Raw genomic sequence first — 21,799 nt, 5'->3', positions numbered from 1 at the left:
ACCCAGAATGAAATGTGGACTCCATGCTTAAACGAATCTCCCAACCTTGGTCTAAGTTACTGAATAGCACCTGGCATTTAACACTTGGTATCCTGTTTATGTGTAGCTGAAACTCCTCTGTGATGTGGACCTTCTATACTCTTTGACACCAAAATTGATCTGAATTTGTTTGCCGTTTGATGTTTTCCAAACACAGTCTTTGTCAGAATATGGTACTCTCTCCTCGCAGTGTTGCCGATAGGCACAGTTAATATCTGATTTTAAGGTTTCAGCTGATGGCAATCATCTTGGCTTCTGATGAAACCCAACACACTGTCTAAATCCAGCTCTCAGCGCATCCTGGACCTGCCTATTTCTCAGGCAGTAAATGAATGGGTTCAGAAGAGGGGACACGATCGTGTTAAGAACAGCCACCCCTTTGCTGAAGTCCAAAGTGCCAACACCTTTTGGTTTTATGTAAATGAAAATGCAACTACCATAAGTGATGGAGACCACGGTGATGTGAGAAGCGCAGGTGGAGAAAGCCTTCTGCCGCCCAGTGGTCGAAGGGATGCGCAGGATCGTGAGGACAATATTGACGTAGGAAACAATGTTTATGGTCAAGGTCCCAAGGAGACAGAGTGCGGCAATGAGAAGAAATCTCAGTTCCAGGAGGCTTGTGTTAGCACACGCAAGCTTCATCAGTGGTCCACTGTCACAGAAAAAATGATTGATGGTGTTTGGGCCACAATAGGGCATCTGAAACAGCACAGCTGTTGGGACCATAGTAAACAGCAACCCACCAACCCAGGAGCAGAGCACCAGCAGTTTGCAGACCCGAGCATTCATCATGGTGGAGTAGTGAAGGGGTTTGCATATGGCCACGTACCTGTCAATGGACATGACCGCCAGAAGAAGGAACTCTGTGGCTCCAAATGCAAAGTACAAAAAGGTCTGCGTGAAGCAACCAGGTAGAGAGATGGTTTTCTGGCCAGCGGCCATGCTGGCCAATGTTTTTGGAATGATAGAGGTGGTGAATCCAATTTCCATGAAGGCAAAGTGTCGGAGGAAGAAATACATTGGGGTGTTGAGCTGGCGATTCACCCGAGTGATTATAACAATCGCAGCGTTCCCCGTTATTGTCAAAAGGTATGTGCTAAATATGAAGGTAAATAGCAAGATTTCAACTCTTCGGTTGTCTGTAAAGCCCGAAAGTACGAATTCTCTCACCATGCTGTGGTTCCACATTTTGGGCACATTCCTACAACTAAAGTGAATAGAAAATCAACCATTTTTTCAAATCTACTTTAAATATATTTTGCTACTCCATTTTGATACCTCCCCCCCCCAAAAAAAAAATCAGGTCAAAACTGTTGTGAATAATAATATGCCTCACATACAATCAGTTCCAGGTGGCGACTTCAAGAGAGAAGAATTGCGGTTCGGCTGTCTCTGTGTTAGCTCGCCCCTGACAGAAGATAATTTTGTGGCGCTTGATAATAGTCAAAGAGATGGGCTGACCTTTAATCACTCAGGAAGAGAAGGGAGATTTGTGAGCAACCTCAAATGCTTTGATTGAGGCTTTTTATGCTGTCTGTGCCTGATGGCTCAGACAAAAGTTAGAATGAGCTGGGAAACTGAGGAGTCACATAAACACCTTCTCTAGGAAGAAAGACCCACACCCTCCCTTCTTTAAACACTTCTGGGACAGGGAAAAGTATAACTTGGAGAGACCCCTCTATCTGCTGGTGAAAATTTACAATCTGTAAGGGGGACTCCCTACAGGGAGCCAGCCCCCATCATCCTGATGTCCACCTCCTCGAGTACAGAGAGCACTGGTGGTTCTGAAGCAGCCAGAGGGGGAAGAAGAGACTCGGAGGGGGAGAGAAATCAGAGTGAGGAACAATGGGAAAGCTCGGAGACGGAGGGATGCAGGCAGACGCTTAGGAATGCTGCAGAGCCAGGGAACCGACTGCTGAAGGAGGAAACTTTAAGGGCATTGCTCCTTCCGGCGCCAGAAATGAGGAGAGCACCGCAACGCAGGTCAAGGGGGTGGCGTTTTGGGGTGCCCAGACTACTTTGCAGGCGTGGGAACAGACGTACGCCATTGCCGGATTCTGATTCAGGATGAGAGGTCATGTTTTAAGCTGTCTCTACACTGTAAATAGATAGCACAATAAAATTCTTTGAAGACAAACTGGACTCAGGCGGAGTTACTTTAGAGTAGACACGATGACCCTCTGACACAATCTGAAAATTTGTATGTACCACATTCTGTCATTAAGAAGAACAGAATGGAAAAAAGTGGACATTGAAGTGTCTAAGGTAGAGCAAAATGCCTGATTTATGGTTTACATATATATATATATATATATATATATATATATATATATATATATATATATATATATATATAAACAGATGAGGGAATCCTCTGCATGAAAAATCTTTAACCATTTTCCTGTTGTTTGCCACTAAAGAGAAGAAAAAAAACAAAGTATACCAACCATTACTGCAACAATGGGAAAGAATTTCTTGTGAGATAAGATGCTGGCTGTGATCATAAGGTGGAAAGAGTAAGGCAGACTGAGTTGCTAATAATATTAAAAACATCAAAAGCATAAAGTATGGCAAAGGTACCTTTGTATTGCCCAGTGATGTCCATCAAAGCAGCAGGTATGGATATTTCCTCTGGTTTTATTCCCAAAGCCTTTCTCATGAATTAGTATGTAGCCACAAGATAGCGGAGGATTAGGACCAGATTTTCCTTCTTCTAGTTGGGCTACCTTCCCAGGTGGATGAGCCCCAACTGCTGCTCATTTCCCTCTACTGCGCATGCAGTCACCACAGTTGGTCTTATCTGCTCAATCTGCCAGAACTTGTCTTCACATGCAGGGGAAATCCCTAACTCCTTAAGGGTGGAAGCCCATTGAGTGCCCTCACTTGTTTAGCCAGCCAGTCGAAGCCGTTTCCCTTAGAGGAGGCACAGGTGAGCTGAGGGCCGAGTGGGGATCAAAGATGGAGAAGCTTATAGGCACATATGCAAAAAAGAAAACAATAAAAATATTAGGAGCAAAGATATGGAATACAGGTTTCAAGCCATCTACATTCACACTCAAAAGTCAATTCTAAGCTAAACACACACCTCTTGCATTTCACATTAACCAGAGGATGTTCACATTATTTTCTTCCCACCCCCGGTTTCTGGAACTTTTGCATCTACTTTATTCTTTCTCTCCCTGTCCTGTGGATCCCAGCAACAGGCATAAATATTACTGCCTCCAACCATTTACATCTGTTCCAGTACAGTGTTTTAAGTTTATAGAAACAGATCAGGGAGGTGCCCTATACGAGGTCAGACTTTTTCTTCAATTACCCCAGTGCTTTGCAAGTTGAAGGGCAATGGCCCTCAAAACTCTTAGCTGGGGGTCTTTAACATCATCTGCTTCCTGATCGTTTTAATAGGAAGTGCTGACTATTGAACCTGGGGCTCATAGCTGCCAAGTTATCCCTTTTTTAAAGGGATTTCCCCTTATGCTGAATAGGCTTCCTCGCGAGAAAAGGGAAAACTTGGCAGCTATGCTGGGGCTGTGGATGGAGGGAGATTCTGCAATCTAATTCATGCGGAGTTGTACATGGATCTGAACACAGTTGCTGATCGGAGGATACACTTCTCTGAATTTTGCAATACATTTTCAGTTCAAAGCACAAGGTCAGACATGGGAAAACTCTGGCCTCCAGATGTTTTGGGACTACAACTCCCATCATCCCTAGATAACAGGACCAGTGGTCACAGGTGATGGGAGTTGTAGTCCCAAAACATCTGGAGGGCCGAGTTTGCCTATGCTCACACAATATGAATATTTTGCATACAAAATGTATTGTTATTGTAACATTGCATCCAGTGAATTTATCCCATTAGTGCAAGTGCTTCTGCCTCAACATCACAACTTCCTCCATCCACATCTACCAAAATGGGATCCAGGCGGTTGGAGGAATCCACAAAATAGATTTGGGGAGACAAGTGGATGCATAGGGAGAAGAAAGGGGCCTTCATGCACAGGCAGAAGTACTTGTCCTAGGAGTATAACTTTTTGGACCCAGCTCTTAACTAAGAATTCTTATTCTCTTCCCTTCCTCTCCCATGAGCCCATGGAGGCTAGCAACTAAAAATGAAACATTCAAATAATGTTAGAACCACAGAACAAAATACATTACTATACAGAATACAATTTTTCCAGGGAGTGGTGCCTATATCCTCCATGCTTTCAAGGAAATCCCCCCTTCCTTACCTCACAAAACAAGCCCTGCAAATTTTATGTCATGCATTTCTCCACCGTCACTACAATGCAGAATCTTATGATATGCAATGGTACCCATTCTGTTCCTTGAGCAGATAGTGCTGATTTGATGCTTGAGGGGGGCCTCTTCTAGGCAATGGTGAATTTTTTTTGTCTCCAAGCCTGCATTCAACACAAGATATATTAGCTCTAATTTTGTCAGAATACACCAAGGAGGACTTCAGCTTTCCTTCCCAGAAGAGCAGAAAAAACATCTGATGCAAGAGGCTTAGATCACACCACCACAAACTAGACCATAAGGGACATGATATGCCTATGTAGCTTCTATGTGGCTGGTTATTAATTCTGTAATCCAGAGTTGAAATCACTTTGCTGCTTCTCACTGCCTCCTTTCTTCTCTGAGTTTCAATCTCGGATATTGGCTGGGATATCCCATGAATATTTTGCCAAAGATTCACTGAGCATTTATTTATATATTTATTTCTTTTCTGTCTCACCTTTCTTTCAAGGGGCTAAAGATGGTGCACATCTTGGTTCTCACCTTCCCAAATTGTCTTCACAATGACCCTGTGAGGTGGAGCAGGCTGAGCTTAATTTTCTGTACCAAGGAACGCAGGAAGTTTCATCACTAAGTGGGATTTGAACCCTGAACTTTCAGGTCCTAGTCCAACAGTCTAAAGATTCTAGCCATCTCACCAGACCATAGGTCAATTCTGACAGAATTACAAGCCTGGTAGATGAAGGGAATGCTGTGGATGTAGCATATCTTGATTTCAGCAAGGCCTTTGACAAGGTGCCCCATGATATTCCTGTAAAGAAGCTAGTAAAGTGCGGGCTAGACACCGAACCAAAAGGGTGCTCCTCAATGGCTCCTCTTCATCCTGGAGAGAAGTGACTAGTGGGGTGCCACAGGGTTCTGTCTTGGGCCAAGTCTTATTCAACATCTTTATAAATGACTTGGATGATGGTCTTGAGGGCATCCTGATCAAGTTTTCAGATGACACCAAATTGGGAGGGGTAGCTAATACCCCAGAGGACAGGATCACACTTCAAAATGACCTTAACAGATTAGAGAACTGGGCCAAAGCAAACAAGATGAATTTTAACAAGGAGAAATGTAACGTACTACACTTGGGGGGCGGGAATGAAAGGCACAAATACAGGATGGGTGACACCTGACTTGAGAGCAGTACATGTGAAAAGGATCTAGGAGTCTTGGTCGACCACAAACTTGACATGAGTCAACAGTGTGATGCAGCAGCTAAAAAAGCCAATGCAATTCTGGGCTGCATCAATAGGAGTATAGCATCTAGATCAAGGGAAGTAATAGTACCGCTGTACTGTATTCTGCTCTGGTCAGACCTCACCTGGAATACTGTGTCCAGTTCTGGGCACCACAGTTGAAGAAGGATTCTGACAAGCTGGAACGTGTCCAGAGGAGGGCAACCAAAATGGTCAAAGGCCTGGAAACCATGCCTTATGAGGAACGGCTTAGGCAGCTGGGCATGTTTAGCCTGGAGAAGAGAAGGTTAAGGGGTGATATGATAGCCATGTTCAAATATATAAAAGGATGTCATATAGAGGAGGGAGAAAGGTTGTTTTCTGCTGCTCCAGAGAAGTGGACACGGAGCAATGGATTCAAACTACAAGAAAGAAGATTCCACCTAAACATTAGGAAGAACTTCCTGACAGTAAGAGCTGTTCAGCAGTGGAATTTGCTGCCAAAGAGTGTGGTGGAGTCTCCTTCTTTGGAGGTCTTTAAGCTGAGGCTTGACGGCCATATGTCAGGAATGCTTTGATGGTGTTTCCTGCGTGGCAGGGGGTTGGACTGGATGGCCCTTGTGGTCTCTTCCAACTCTATGATTCTATGATTCTAGGTGTGCTCTTTAGCCAATGAACTAGTCTGCATATCTGATAGCTGCCATCAAATGCTTTACTGCATTTGACAGCCACCAATACACACTAATTAATATTTCGTGCGAATATCAAAAAGGCTCAGTCTGAATCGTGCCGACTTGTGCTGAATCTGTATCTGATGGTTAACGGTTCTGTTATGTACTGAGCTGAATCCTAGAACAATAGGATTCAGAATCAGCAGTCTGATTGGTCCGCAGGAGCTACCCAATCCAACTCCAGGTGGAAGTGAATCCGCAACCTGATTGGCCTGCAGGAGTAGTCAATCAGGCGGCTGGTAGAAGTGAATCTGCAACCTGATTGGCCTGTAGGAGCAGCCAATCAGGCTGCAGGCAGAAGTCAATCCACAACCTGATTGGCCCACAGTTGTAGCCCTGAAGTAGCCAATCATGCAAGGCCCATTGTGTAAATAATGTATATAAGCAGATGGTTTTGGGAAAAGAGCCATTCTTCTCTTCTTCTCCTTGATGACTATGAGCTGAGTAAAGAGCATGAAATTCACTCTCGACTCCGAGTATATTTCAGGTTCAAAATGCTATACAGTCAGGTAGACCTGAATCTGTCTGTAGTTGTTTATACGTACCTCCACCATCCCATTCAGAGTAGCCAAACTGCAACCACACTTTGAGGAATACAGTGGTACCTCTACTTACGAATTTAATGGACATTCGTAAGTCGGAAAAATTCTAAGTCGAAACCCATAGGAATGCATTGGGAGAAAAAATTCGTACATCAAAGCAACCCTATCTAAAAATTCGTAAGTAGAAAAAAAATCCTATCTAAACCACATCCAAGATGGCGGACGGAGCTCCGTTCATAAGTAGAAACATTCGTAAGTAGAGTTATTCGTAAGTAGAGGTACCACTGTATGTAAGCATTTGATGCCCCAAACCCCTTTGTAAAATGGTGGTAGTTCTCAAGCAACTTTTCACTAGCAGAGCATCTGTTCTGGATACAGAAGGTACCAGCTTACCAATCTGGTAAAATTGGTCCATCCAGCCCAGTAGTTTTGACCGTCTGGGATTTCAGTAGGGGTTTCTCTCTCAGCCCAAACGGGAGATATCTGAGGTTGCATTTATGTATGAAACAACAGCAGCCAGAACCCTGTACGCACAGAAATGAAAAGAAGGAGAAGAACCAACTAAGGAGGAATGGCTTCAAAAGTGAATGGACTATGTGGAAATGGCAAGATTGACAGCAAAAATAAGAGTTAAAATAGCTGAGCTGTTCACGGAAGAGTCAAATTAAAATGAAGGCAGGGATTGAATTATGAGCAGTGCGTAAAAGAGGATTGGGAAATAATCCATAACGAATTGAAAAAAAAATTAAAAGTACTTTCCCCAAAAAAAACCAGAGTCCTTTTTGCTGGGGATAATTCAGACAGAAATTCCCAGCTGTCAAAAAAATGTTATTTGCTGTATGTATGCCACTACTGCAGGCTGCGTTTTGTTAGCCCCAAAATGGAAAACAAGCAAAGTCCCAACTAAAGAAGAATGGCAACTTAAACTGGTGGAATATATGCAGCTTGCGGACCTAACATATAGAATGGGAGGACAAGAAGAACATTTGTTTAAAGAAGATTGGGAAATGTTTATTGACTATATGGTTGGAAATTGTGTACACTTGACAATGTTCGCAGCATTAAGTTAAATTCAACAGTGTAAATAAGTTTGGATGGATGTAATAATGGAATTCTGGTTTAGTTTATGTAAAATATGCAGGGATTTATGATATGCAAAATAAACTATGGAATGAGAAGAAGGGAAGTCATGGATATTTTAATGTTGTTTAAATGAATATTATAATTTACAAAACAGAAATATATATATATATATATATATATATATATATATATATATATATGAGAATTATGAGCAGAGGAATGAAAACAACAAGTGAAATACAGAATAATTGTATTAGATACAAGTATGTTATATAAAGCAGTAGGTATAAGATGGGAATAAAAACATCATGGAGGTAAGGGTGTGAAGTCAAAATTTTAAGAAAAACATTTATTGAAATTTAAGAAAAATTGTAAATTTGGGGGGGGGGAATTAATTAAAAAAAGTCAAATAGAGATGTCTGAGGTTCATCCTCTTAAACACCAGTGTAAATTGAAACAGCCGACATGGATCAGAGGTGGACCATAGGCTCTCAAATTTTAGTAGCACCTAGTGTGATGCCAAAATTTGGTGTTCCCCCATCTCTCACATCATTCCATTCTACATCATAGTTGCCGTGTCCCAATGTGGAGCCCCTGAACAAGTTACTGAACAAGACGTGCTGCCCTAAATCCACCTCTGCATGGACCATATTTGACATTCTCTGACACACAACATCAGTCTCCAATTGATATTCACTCCTGAAAGAAATCCAGGGAATGCAAGCATTTCCAATTTGCTCCAAAGTTGATCTCTGATTTTCATGTGTGAGTTGATGTCGGTTCTATTCTCTTGTCCTAGAAAATCCAAAAAGCGCCTTAAATCCAGCCTTCAGGGCATCCTGGACCTGTTTGTTCCTCAGGTAGTAAACAAATGGATTCAGAAGAGGAGACACAACAGTGTTAAGAAGCGCCACCCTTTTGGTAAATGCTAATTCACCTGTGCCTCTGGGTTTAATGTACATGACAATGCAGCTGCCGTAAGTGATTGAGATCACTATGATGTGAGAAGCACAAGTGGAAAAGGCCTTCTGCCTGCTTGTGGCAGATGGGATGCACAAAATGGTGAAAATAATATTGATATATGAGACAATAATTACGGCCATGGTCCCAAAGAGGGAGAACGTAGCAATGAGGAGAAACATGAGTTCCGGGAGACTTGTATCCACGCAGGCAAGTTTAATCAGTGGTCCGAAGTCACAGAAAAAATGATCTATAGCATGTGGGCCACAAAAGGGCAATTGATATAATGTAATTGCAGGAGCCATCATGAGCAAAAATCCTCCAGCCCAAGAGAAGAGCACCAGCAATGAGCAAGTTCGATGATTCATTATGGTTGAGTAGCGAAGAGGGTTGCAGATAGCCACATATCTGTCAATGGACATGACTGTTAGCATAAGGAACTCTGTGACTCCCACACTCATGTATAGATACACCTGTATGAAACAAACAGGTAGAGAGATCGTCTGTTGGCCATTGGCCATATTGCCCAATGCTTTTGGGAGGACAGTGGTGGTAAACCCAATCTCTAAGACTGCAAAGTTTCTTAGGAAGAAGTACATTGGGATTTTGAGCTGTGGATTCACAAGTGTGATTGTGATAATCACAGCGTTCCACATTATTGTCAAAAAGTACATGCCAAGCAGGAGTGTAAAAAGCGAAATTTCAGCTTGTCGGCTGTCTGTAAATCCCAAAAGTGTGAATTCTCTCACCATAGTGTTGTTCCTCATTGTTGGCACATTCCTAGAAGAGAAATGAAGAGTCCGGATTCAATGTTAATAAGTTGTTTTAAATTCTAGTGGCCAGTGCTTTTTCCCCTTAAAAAATGTTTAGGGGTACTCTCATTTTGACTCAAGAAAATCACCATTTTATAGTTCAAATTGGGGGAAATAAGTACAGTAAATGGACAAAAGTACAAATATTCACAAAATGTTTAGGGTATGCCCAAAGCCCTGCGTACCCCAGAAAAAAGCACTGCAAGTAGCTGTTTATTTGTTTGTTTCTTTGTTTTTGCCAGCAGGTCTCTGCTGTACAGTTTCTAGGAGATGCAGTAGGTGATTTGCTGGAACAGACCCATATCCATCTTTAGCTCAGATCCTAAGTCATGTCCATTCTTAGTTAGCCTCTAGAACTTTGTAACCAAAATATAGATGTGTTGTAATATATGCAACAGCAGCTGCCAGAATTTTAATTGCTAAAAATTGGAAAAGTAATATAATTCCAAGTAAAGAAGATTGGCTATCAAAACTAAGCACATATAAAAATTTGGCAACAAAAGAAGGAGTCTCAAAAAGTTTAGGCAAGGAAAGGGTAGAAAAGGAGTGGGAACCATTTAACCAATATTTAAGAAAGCAGGTTGAAAAAGTGAATCTTATAGCAGATTTATGAAGGGTGCAAAAATAAAGAAAAGAAAAAAAAGATAGAATAAGGTGTGCACAAAGTAAAGGAAGTAAAATCAGTTTATAGAAAAGGCTGGAAGTCACAAGGGATGGTGGGGGGAGGAGAAAGGGCTAATATTATATCTATGTTCAAATTATGTTTATTTTTGTTTAAGTTTACGTTATTGTTTGCTGCTTATGTTATTGTTTGTGTTCAGGTTATTGTTTGTGTTTATGTTAGGATTATGTTATATTATGTTATTGGTGTAATATGATTTGAAGGTGGTGGGTTATGATTTTGTTTCTTATGATTTTTATGATTTATTTATGATTTTGTTTTGTATTGTTAAAGGAAAATAAATAAAGTCTATTTTTTATTAAAAACAATAGAACTTTGTAACCAGAATTGTGATGCCTCTGTCTACACCACCGTTCTCCCCCTGACCACAACCTCTTAACCTGCTTGTCAGTTAAGTCAGAATCAGAATGCTTTTCTGACATCTCTCTCATGTCATCTAGTTTGGCCACACTCTGGCTCATCACATGCAATTTGATAGCAAAAGACACAGTGCAGACACAAAAATGCCACTTTTAAACAGTGCTTTAAATAATCCTACATTTCACAATTAGTTACCAAGAATGAAAACAAGAATGTCCTATTTTCTATGCAGTAACTGATTTTGGAGCACAATGTTATGACACTCAATGGTAAATTCTCAGCAAAGGCCAAAGATTGATACAATCTGAAGAGAAACCAGAGTAAACTGCACACCTCTTGCACTTCACCTTAACAGGAAGATCATAGAATCATAGATGACCCTTAGGGTCATCTTCTCCAATCCTCTGCAATGCAGGGGACCCATATGGACACTGAACCCATGACCACGTTGCTTGCAATGGACTGAGCTCCCGTTGCTCTGTCCCAGCAGTTCGAAAGCATGACAGTGCAAGTTGATAAATAGGTACCACTGCAGCGGGAAGGTCCAACGCGTTTCTGGGGGCTCTGGTTTCCATCAAGGTGCTCCTTTGTGCCAGAAACAGCTTAGTCCTGCTGGCTACATGACCCAGAAAGCTGCCTGTGGACAAACACTGACTCCCTCGGCCTGAAAGTGAGATGAGCCCCACAACCCCATACATAGCTGCCAAGTTTTCACTTTTCTCGCGAGGAAGCCTATTCAGCATAAGGGAAAATCCCTGTAAAAAAGGGATAACTTGGCAGCTATGCCCATAGTCACCTTTGATTGGACTTAACCTTCCAGGGCTCCTTTACCTTTTCCCTTTACCTTCTAACCAACTGACCTAACTGAAATGTTCACATCCATTTTTTTTCCTGGTTTCCAAAAGTTTTGCATCTACATTCTTCTCTCTGCGGAATAAAAACAAAGTCTTAAGGACATAGGAACATAAAGCCATAACAATGTTAGAATAGCCTACTGGATCAGGGTGATATGTACAAATTCAACATGGAATGAAAAAAGGCCCATCTATGCCTACCATCTAGGCTGCATGCAACATGTGCTCTGCCATCGAGCTATGACCTCTCAGGTCCAGTGAAGGAGAGACCTCCTTTTTCTGTCTAAGCAAAACCAAAGGACCATAATTATAAGAAGAATAAGAATAAGAATAATTTATTATTGGAATTTGTTTCGGCTACATTTGTTTCGGCTACTTGGAATTTGTTTCGGCTACATTGCAATGTAAACATACACACACTGTTCCACTCACAATACAAATAAGCAAAGAAACCCACCCATAATTGACCTCCCCTACAGCTACACATCTATAAATTTAACAATTTAATGGCACAAGGGGAAAACCTGTTCCTGTGCCTGGCCGATTTTGTATATGAAGACCTGTAGTGACGTCCAGATGGGAGTAAATCTAGCAGATGATGACCGGGATGTAAAGGATCTGCTGCAATTCTTTCTGCTCTCTTCTTAACTCTGGTAGCATAGATTGTCTCTATTGTAGGCAAGCTAGCACCAATTACCCTTTCTGCAATTCTTACAGCTCGTTGGAGCCTTTTCTTGTCTGTCTTGGAAGCTGTACCATACCAAGCGGTAATAGAATTACAGAGAACAGTTTCAATGATGCCTCTGTAAAATTGGATCAACACTTCCTGGGGCAATTTAAATTTCCTTAGTTGACGCAGGAAATACAACCTCTGGTGGACCTTTTTAATAATACTATTGATGTTGCTTGACCAATTTAACTTTTGAGAAATTATAAAGCCCAGGAACTTAAAGGACTCTACTACTACAACCATGTTACCAAGGATGGAAATTGGCGGCAGAACAGAAGAGTCCTCACAATCTGCATTCCAGCAATCTCTGCAATGTTATTGCCTGGCTATCTCCATGGTACCCATTCAGGTCCTTGAGCAGATGGTGCAAAGGATATTCAGTCTTTACTTCTCAGATGCAACATCTTATAGGCAATGGTGCAGATTCATGTCCCTAAGCAAGCATTTAGTGCAACAGATATTAGCTCTTAGTTCATCATGATGCGCTAGGGACCTCCACTTTGGTCCCTGAAGGAGCAGAAAAGGTACTTAACATTTCATCCTTTTTTTATATCTTATCTATAGCAGGGATGGGAAGCAAAATAAAGGGATCACTAGTCATCAGACTTAAAGTAGCAGAAGCCCCACCCCTTACCCTCGAAATCTCACGTTTTGATATAAATTTTATATCGCTTGATATCAATTCCTCATAAATAAACTTTATATTATTTTTTGTTTGTTTGGGGGTATTGTGTAATCTATGTCTGTGGGTGGGGGGTGGGGGTCCTACCATATATATGTTACCCATTTGGATGTATGAAGTCGTGCTGTGTGGTTTCTACCCCTCCCCCAGTGCAAAGGGTCCATTGAACATAGATTTGTTTTGGGGAGGGTGTCTAGTCCCTCTGAAGCCACGGCAGATACTGCAGATCTGGCGCATAGACTTTTGTTTCAAACATTCCATTGTGTTTACTTCTTTCATGCCCCTGTCCACTACCCAACCAATAGGAACCAGGGATGCAGATGACCCACCACGGTCACCCTGTAGGAGCAGGACCCATCACAGTGCTGGGGAGGTGGTGTCAATTTTGTCTATGTATCCATTATCTTTGATTCCCGACTCACCAACACCATGTGACAACCCCCTCCCCAGCACAATGCCAATGGCAGGTGGGACAAATTCAAGTCCTCCGACTGGCAAGAGAGTTCGCAGGTCTCTTGATTCCCTCAGGCTGCTATGGGAAAGGGCGATGGCAGGCCACCACACCACATCTCAACAATAATTTATTATTTACACCCTGCCCATCTGGCTGGGTTTACCCAGCTACTCTAGGCAGTTCCCAACAGAATAATAATCATAATCATAATCTATATACTGTATATAAAAATGTAGAAGGTGCATATTTGTTATTCCACACATTTCTCCACAACCACTTGCCCGATCGCCCTCAAATTTGGCCACAACATCAGAGTCACAAGTGGGAGTGTAACCATCCACTTATATTGGCCAGATGACACACCTAGCACAGGTAAAAACCTGGATTTATGTAAAAAAAATGCGCCCTCCAGTGGACATCCAACAAACAAAGGACAAACATACTCCCACAATCCCTCATGCCTCGGAGACCACACCTCCAGCAGGGTTTACATACTAGCTCTACTTTACAGCCTACAGACTAGGCCTCGGCTCCACTTTACATCCTACAGACTAGGCCTCGGCTCTACTTTACAGACTATCCTGAGTGGAGCCCTGGGTGGGGTGAGGAGGGGTCTGAATAGGTCATGGGTTGACCCAGGGTGGGGGGAGTCACAGGGATGACCCGGGGTGGGGGGAGAGGGGACGGGATACCTCATGGGTCGCTACAGGATGGGAGTAATCACAGGGATGAGACACAACAACGGGTGTGTGTGGAAAAAAACACATAGTCGGGGGGGACACACACACATCCTCCCTCTTTCCTGGGAAACAAGGACCCTGAGTCAGGCACAGCACCGCGTGCCCGGGCCAGCTAGTAATTATAATAAAGCAATAAAACATCAAACATTAAAAGCCTCCCTAAACAGGGCTGCCTTCAGATGCCATTTAAAAGTCAGATAGTTGTTTATTTCCTTGACATCTGATGGGAGGGCGTTCCACAGGGCGGGCACCACTACCAAGAAGGCCCTCTGCCTGGTTCCCTGCAACTTGGCTTCTCACAATGAGGGAACCGCCAGAAGGCCCTCGGTATTGGACCTCAGTGTCTGGGCAGAACGATGGGGGTGGAGACGCTCCTTCAGTTATATTGGGCCGAGGCCATTTAGGGCTTTAAAGGTCAGCACCGACACTTTGAATGGAGCTTGGAAACGTACTGGCGAGCAGAATTCTCTCTCTTGTACCCTCATAGCATTTTTATCTCTCCAGTGCAATACATTTTAAAGATTTTTGTATTTGTTTAATCATTTGTTGTTTTTCCTTCCTGGGGCTCCTTTGAGAGTATGGCTGAGATATATAAAAATTTGAATTTCTATGGGGGGGGGATTCCTTATTTGGCATTAGGGATGAAAGTAGATGTTAGAAAGAAAGTATAGATGAATTTGATATACTTGTTCTGATGTAAAGATATGGAGATAGTTTTGGGAAATGTTTAAAAGAATGATTAGGAAACTGCTAAAGAAGATTTGAAAAGGAAATCAGTTAGGGGGGACTTGGGGAAGTCCCAGAAACAATGGTTTGAAGAGTTAGAAGAAAGTTAAAATGATTATAGGTATTGTTATTGTGCGTTTTGTGTGTGTGTGGTGTGTTTTCTTTTTTTCTTTTCATGTATATTTTTTATAATGTTTGTATTTTTCTTCCCCCCCCCTAATGTATAAAATTAATAATAATTATTATCAAAAAAGAGAGAGAGTATGGTTGAGATATACATTTAATATATGAAGTGGAAATTCCCCCCTCCCCACATCATACTTATAACTTATAACTCTTTTCCCTCAAAATAAAGATGGCTGATTATTGACTAATCCGAGAAGCCTCTGAGCAATGATAAGGTGGGGTGGATCATTGCAAGCTGAAATAATAAAACGGGGGGGGGGGGGAAACAGAACCCTGATGGTCAGGGCAGAACCCAGTGCTTCTAATGTGGATAGCTTTAGCATACTCAGGAATCAAAAGTTTTGTGTCTCTTTTGTAGGAAATGTATACTTTTTTGTGTGTTCTGCAATGAATGGGAAAGTTAATAATGATGTGTAAGTCCATTTATTTCAATGGGCCTTCTCTTAGTCAGATACAACAAATTGTCTATATTGTGAACTTAATACATCAGCCCCAGAGTCTTGTAGCTCTGAACATATTCCAAGGGGTAAACCGGGGGGTGGGGGAGGGAGGATTATCTAGATCCAGAGTTATCCCCTGTATCTGCCTTTCCAAAATATGATAGTTCTTTGAAGAACAATGCTGGATTAGGCTGAAGTCCCCTCTGGCCCAGTATCTTGTTCCTGCACAACGGCCAACCAGGTTCCCATGTGAAACCCACACACGAAATTGGTTTCAGCCTGTGCCTGTTTCATACGATGCACAATAAGTTTCCTGCACCTTAGAGAAGCAATGTTCATGTCAATTGTGTATTGTTAGCAAGCAAAGACTGAATATCTCTTGTGAGATGTGCCTAGGGACACAAACAGCACTTAAGGACATGAGCCAGGTTGCTTCAGTGTTCACTCCTGGGGCAAAGAGACGGAGAAACATGTGTAGCAAAATATCGCCAAGGTCACTAGTCTGTGAGCCAAGACAGCAAAGACGCTTTGGCGAAGTGTTAAGGATGTGGCATGTTAAGAGGCCACACAAAAAATAGGCTTATGGAGTGAAACCTTTACAATTGCTCAATCTCCCTGGTTAGTGGAAGAATGTCAGCGTCATCACCATGACCTGAAGGTTCTAGCAACCAACTTAGCATCTATACAAATGATAACATCATCCCCTTTTCTAAGCTGATGTTAGGAGGTGAGTATTTTGCTACAGCTTTTGGTGATGAAATGAGGTGATGAAAAGTATTTGCTTTCGTAAAGGAAAATGATTTTGCATATAAGATGCTTATTTACAGAATCATTTAGATGTAGCTATGGTTATTGTGATGCATCATATATGGCGATGTCTTTGATGAGCATTTGGATGGGAACTGGCAAGGGCCTGCTGTGGTGGAAATATCAGTGCAGACCATTCCCATGAAATCCAGCCAAGTTCAATGAAAATATGTTGCTTTTGGTTCTGTTCCAGGGATGGTAAACTTGTGATTACTGTATTCACATGTCACTGGACTCCAACTCAGAGTTGAGGGGGGTTTAAGCCCAATAATATTTGGAAGGCCATCTCTGATCTATGTAAATAGTCTGGGAGCAGGGTCTCTAAAGGACTGAAACAGATCTACTGGTCTGATCCAGTTCTTCATGATATCAGTAACAGTCACATTCAGGCAATTGCAGAGAGTTAAAATTGAATAGCATGTGCTTATTTTTTTAAAGGCTAACACAGCTCTAAGGTTTCATTTCCCATTACTTTTAGGGAAGTGCCAACAACAATGAACAACACCATGGTGAGAGAGTTTATACTGTTGGGTTTGACGGACAACCATCAACTTAAAATTATACTTTTCATCCTGCTGATTGGGGTATACCTTTTGACGATAATGGGGAACCTACTTATTATTCTAATAACACTGGTGAGTCAACAGCTCAACACCCCGATGTATTTCTTCCTCCGACATGTTGCATTTGTGGAAATTGGGTATACCAGTGCCATTGTTCCTAAAACAATGGACAACATGGCTACTGGCCAGAAGACTATCTCTCTAGCTGGTTGCTTCACACAGTCCTTTGTGCACTTTGTCCTGGGAACCACAGAGTTCCTATTGCTGGCGGCAATGTCCATTGACAGGTACGTTGCCATCTGCAACCCTCTTCGCTACTCAACCATCATGAACAATCGGATCTGCTCATTGCTGGTGCTCTGGTCTTGGGCTGGGGCGCTGTTGCTGATCATTGTCCCTGCAGTTGTATTATTCCGGATGCCCTTTTGCGGCCCAAACACCATCAACCATTTTTTCTGTGACAATGGACCATTGGTCAAACTTGCATGCACGGACACCAGTCTGCTGAATCTCCTCAATTTCGTCACTGCTACCCTCTCCCTCCTTGGGACCTTGTCTGTAAATACTGTGTCTTATGTCCACATTATCTGCACCATCATGCGCATCCCATCCACTTCAGGGAGAAAGAAGGCTTTCTCCACTTGCGCATCTCACATCACGGTGGTCTCCATCACTTACAGCAGTTGCATTTTTATGTACATAAAACCCAACCATGATAGTGAATTGGACTACAGCAAAGGGGTGGCTCTTCTGAACGCTGTGCTGGCTCCTCTTCTTGTCCCATTCATATACTGCCTTAGGAACACACAAGTCCAGGATGCCTTGAGAGGAGCATGTAGGACAGCTTGTTGCCATTTGGAAGGACTCAAGATGATTTGGGGTCCAACTGACATCAGAACAAACATTAATATTAAGCATTGACCATGGAGACATCCATTCAATTGCTGACGTGCTACTTATAAACTCTCCTCTGCTGCTTCCTGGGAATACTAGATTTCTTTCAATATCTGAATGCCAATTATATTCTAGTACCGTATGTGAGGTACTAGGGACCCAGGTACTAGGGACCCGGGTGGCGCTGTGGGTTAAACCACAGAGCCTAGGGCTTGCTGATCAGAAGGTCAGCAGTTCGAATCCCTGTGACGGGGTGAGCTCCCGTTGCTCGGTCCCAGCTCCTGCCAACCTAGCAGTTCGAAAGCACATCAAAATGCAAGTAGATAAATAAGAACCGCTACAGCGTGAAGGTAAGTGGCATTTCCGTGTGCTGCTCTGGTTCACCAGAAGTGGCTTTGTCATGCTGGCCATATGACCTGGAAGCTGTACGCCGGCCAATAATGCGAGATGAGCGCGCAACCCCAGAATCGGTCACGACTGGACCTAATGGTCAGGGGTCCCTTTACCTTTACCTTTACCGTATGTGAGTAAAATATATAACTTTGTTTAGAAAAATCAAGTAAGAAAAATCTGATGAAATTCAATATAATTTTTTGCAAATGCAAAACATACATTATTTTTGGAAGTTGATAATTCATGTAATAAAGGAAATGAGAGACTATGTTTTTCCAACCAATCCCTTGGTTATTCTTTTTTGGTTATGTTTATTATTGGCTTATTTTACTGCATTGAGAGATGGCCAGTCATTTACAAGAAGCTGCCTGTGCGATAATCAGCTGCAGTCAGAATAATCTTTGTTTTCTCACTGGATGACAGATTAATGCCATAGCTGCCAAGTTATCCCCTTTTTTTAAGGGATTTTCCATTATGCTGAATAGGCTTCCTCGTGAGAAAAGGGAAAACTTGGCAGCTATGATTAATGCTGATATGAGAGGATGTTCATATGGTTAAATTGACAGATCTGGTTAACATGTGAGGAAGCAGACAACACAGTAATCAACTTACTGAAAAATTGAACCCTTTTTGTTAATAATGGGTGGAACAAACTGTAAGATAACATTGACCTGTGTATTTTGTAAGGAACTTTATGCAGTTAGAATTAGGATAAGGCTGCAAATAGCAAATGATAATTAAATAATAAATTATAATTCTTTTTTCTGTCTTTTTATTATATGTAACAAATTATATTATTATGGTATTATATAACTACATGTTTTGATTTTGTATATTAAAGACAAATAAATAAATAGTTTCCCACAGGTACAGAACTGATTTTGAAATCTTACTCCAGCGATGTCAACTGGAAAAGTGAGCCATATAGTCATGAAAAATAATCAGAAGTTTATCAGAACCAAAGGAGAAGCATTGAGGAATGATGTAGAAAGTCAGCAAAATCTATTTAACCAGAGTCTGCAGCTAAAGAACTAGCAAGATATTCCAAACCATTCAGAGCTGGCACTACTACTAGACAGTGTGAGGAATCTGCCTCAGGTACCAGATGATGGGTGCTTATGTAATGAAATACTCATCCATCCATCATTCCTCCAGAGACCCAGAAGTTAGCCTGTTCTTCATCTCCTAACCTAGATGGCTGTACTTGGACACAGTGCAGGGTGGTGTCCCATATATAATGTTGAAATAGATCTGATCAGGTTCTGTGTGTGGAATCTGGTTGGCCCATCTTCTCCTTTTCTCAGACAGGAAAGTGTGTAAATTTGTGGAATTCCTTGCTTTTTATGCATTGTGTCCCAGTTAACCACACTCACTTTGAGCGGCCTTAGGTAGCTCTGATACGCCTGCCTCTCCCAACTAAATACCTTAGCATACAATGGCTACAGACATTAAGCACTGTGAGTTTCCTCCAGATTCCCCTCTCTCCTTGGTCCCTTGCTCCATTAGTTCCCTCCCTCTTCCCAATCCAGCCTTCTCTTCAATCACTAAACAGTCACTAAACATTCCATTGTGTTTCTCCTTCCCCATCCATTGCCCATTCAGTCCTTTCTTGCCAATGGATAACCAGCTTCCCCACCCCCGCCACCATTTTATGAACATTCAGGTTCAGCCAATCCATTTCAGAGTGCCAGAACCATAAGCCCTTCTCCTCAAGACATTCACACCCACTGGTGACATTCGCATTCACCACCACCAAATTTGTCCCTATATGTCATATTGTGTGGGGTAGATTCATCATCATCATCATCATCATCATCATTATCTATTTCACTTCTGGGCTGGAGGGAATTATAAAACTGAATGCAATCAGCCATAGAAGGCCTAGTTATTGTTGGGAAATTCATTCCCCGTCTGCAGTCATAGGTTTATTGTGTATCATATGACTGTATGAATTTTCATTCCACAGAGTGGATGTGACGTAGACAGGATGTTTACCTTACTGTACTACGTGGGACTGTTGTCTCCTTTGTTCTTTCTCTTTACTGGCTGTCATGCCAGAGAGAGGGAGCCATGATGTAGAACTCCAAGTCTGTTTATATGTAAATAAAGCAGTTAAGCCTTATTTACTGACTTGTGTGTGTGTGTTGTTCTTCATGTTTGTGAGAGCAATCACGATTTGCTCTGTGGGTCCAGTCTGACAACTGGCCCCTGGGGAAAGGCTTAATGCTAACAGTTATGACAATATTCATGGAATCACATCACAGAGGCTTGACGGCCATATGTCAGGAATGCTTTGGTGGTGTTTCCTGCTTGGCAGGGGGCTGGACTGGATGGCCCTTGTGGTCTCTTCCAACTCTATGATTCTATTCGATTCTATATGGTACAAGCTCAGTATAGGTAAGTGAAGCTTAGGTAGGCAACCTACATGTTGTTTGCAGAACATAAGAGCATGTGATGGATTTGGCCAAAGTCCCATCTAGTCCAACCAGGTGCCTATGGGAATTATTATTACTATTATTATTATTATTATTATTATTATTATTATTATTATTATTAATACCCCACCCATCTGGCCGGGTTCCCCCAGCCACTCTGGACGGCTTCCAACAAAATATTAAAATACAGAAATTCATCAAACTTTAAAAGCTTCCCTAAACAGGGCTGCCTTAAGATGCCTTCTAAAGGTCTGGTAATTGTTGTTCTATTTGACCTCTGGTGGGAGGGCATTCCACAGGGTGGGTGCCACTACCAAGAAGGCCCTCTGCCTGGTTCCCTGCAACTTGGCTTCTCGTAGCGAGGGAACCGCCAGAAGGCCCTTGGCGCTGGACCTCAGTGTCTGAGCAGAACGATGGGGGTGGAGACGCTCCTTCAGGTATACTGGACCAAGGCCATTTAGGGCTTTAAAGGTCAACACCAACACGGAAACGTACTGGGAGCCAATGTAGGTCTTTCAGGACCGGTGTTATGTGGTCTCGGCGGCCGCTTCCAGTCACCAGTCTAGCTGCCACATTCTGGATTAGTTGTAGTTTCCGGGTCACCTTCAAAGGTAGCCCCACATAGAGTGCATTGCAGTAGTCCAAGCGAGAGATAACTAGAGCATGCACCACTCTGGCAAGACAGTCCGCGGGCAGGTAGGGACTCAGCCTGCATACCAGATGGAGCTGATAAACAGCTGCCCCTGGACCCAGAATTGACCTGTGCCTCCATGGACAGCTGTGAGTCCAAAATGACTCCCAGGCTGTGCACCTGGTCCTTCAGAGGCACAGTTACCCCATTCAAGACCAGGGAGTTCTCCACACCTGTCCAGCTCCTGTCCCCCACAAACAGTACTTCTGTCTGGTCAAGATTCAATCTCAATCAGGGAAGCCCGCCTGAGCAAATTTCATACAATGTACAATAAGTCTGGTGCTCTTTAGAGAAGCAATATGCATGCCCCTTGTGTATCCTAACAAGCAAAGAGGGAATACCTGTTGCAACATGTGTTTAGGAACATGAACCAGCACCTAGAGGTTGCTTCCGTCTTCACCCCTGCAGCAAAATATTACTAAGGTAACTAGTTTGTGCAGAAAGAAAGGATTCCTCCACAAAGCATTAAGGATGTGGCATGTTAATGGGTTGTGAAAACAGGGAGTGGAGCCTAAGCTCCATTTACTTACCGT

The 21,799-nt window shown here is 42.5% G+C and overlaps 3 protein-coding genes across 3 annotated transcripts; 1 reads left to right on the top strand and 2 right to left on the bottom strand.

The window, feature by feature from the left end:
- Positions 1 to 282: 282 nt before the first annotated feature.
- LOC118095712 (olfactory receptor 6C74-like) lies at positions 283 to 1,233 on the bottom strand. Its single transcript, XM_035136944.3, has one exon. It carries the CDS (start codon positions 1,225 to 1,227, stop codon positions 283 to 285), a length of 945 nt encoding a protein of 314 aa, XP_034992835.3. The 5' UTR covers positions 1,228 to 1,233.
- Positions 1,234 to 8,639: 7,406 nt separating this feature from the next.
- Positions 8,640 to 9,587, bottom strand: LOC118095713 (olfactory receptor 6C74-like). Its single transcript, XM_035136945.2, has one exon. The coding sequence runs from the start codon at positions 9,582 to 9,584 to the stop codon at positions 8,640 to 8,642; it is 945 nt and encodes a 314-aa protein (XP_034992836.1). The 5' UTR covers positions 9,585 to 9,587.
- A 7,197-nt stretch (positions 9,588 to 16,784) lies between these two features.
- LOC118095714 (olfactory receptor 6E1-like) lies at positions 16,785 to 18,777 on the top strand. Its single transcript, XM_035136946.3, has 2 exons — positions 16,785 to 17,677; positions 18,729 to 18,777. Exons 1-2 carry the CDS (start codon positions 16,785 to 16,787, stop codon positions 18,775 to 18,777), a joined length of 942 nt encoding a protein of 313 aa, XP_034992837.3.
- Positions 18,778 to 21,799: the final 3,022 nt, after the last annotated feature.

The sequence above is a fragment of the Zootoca vivipara genome, chromosome 12 (genome assembly GCF_965207765.1).
Source record: "Zootoca vivipara chromosome 12, rZooViv2.hap1.1, whole genome shotgun sequence".
Lineage (NCBI taxonomy): Eukaryota > Metazoa > Chordata > Lepidosauria > Squamata > Lacertidae > Zootoca > Zootoca vivipara.
The sequence above is the reverse complement of the archived record's forward strand: the minus strand, read 5'-3'. Positions and strand labels throughout refer to the sequence as shown.

Coding starts and splice junctions, on each gene's coding strand:
- LOC118095712 (XM_035136944.3), bottom strand. CDS start 1,227: ATGTGGAACCACAGCATGGTGAGAGAATTCGTACTTTCGGGCTTTACA.
- LOC118095713 (XM_035136945.2), bottom strand. CDS start 9,584: ATGAGGAACAACACTATGGTGAGAGAATTCACACTTTTGGGATTTACA.
- LOC118095714 (XM_035136946.3), top strand. CDS start 16,785: ATGAACAACACCATGGTGAGAGAGTTTATACTGTTGGGTTTGACGGAC. Junction 17,678..18,728: donor ACACAAGTCCAGGATGCCTT/GAGAGGAGCATG, acceptor CATGTGAGGAAG/CAGACAACACAGTAATCAAC.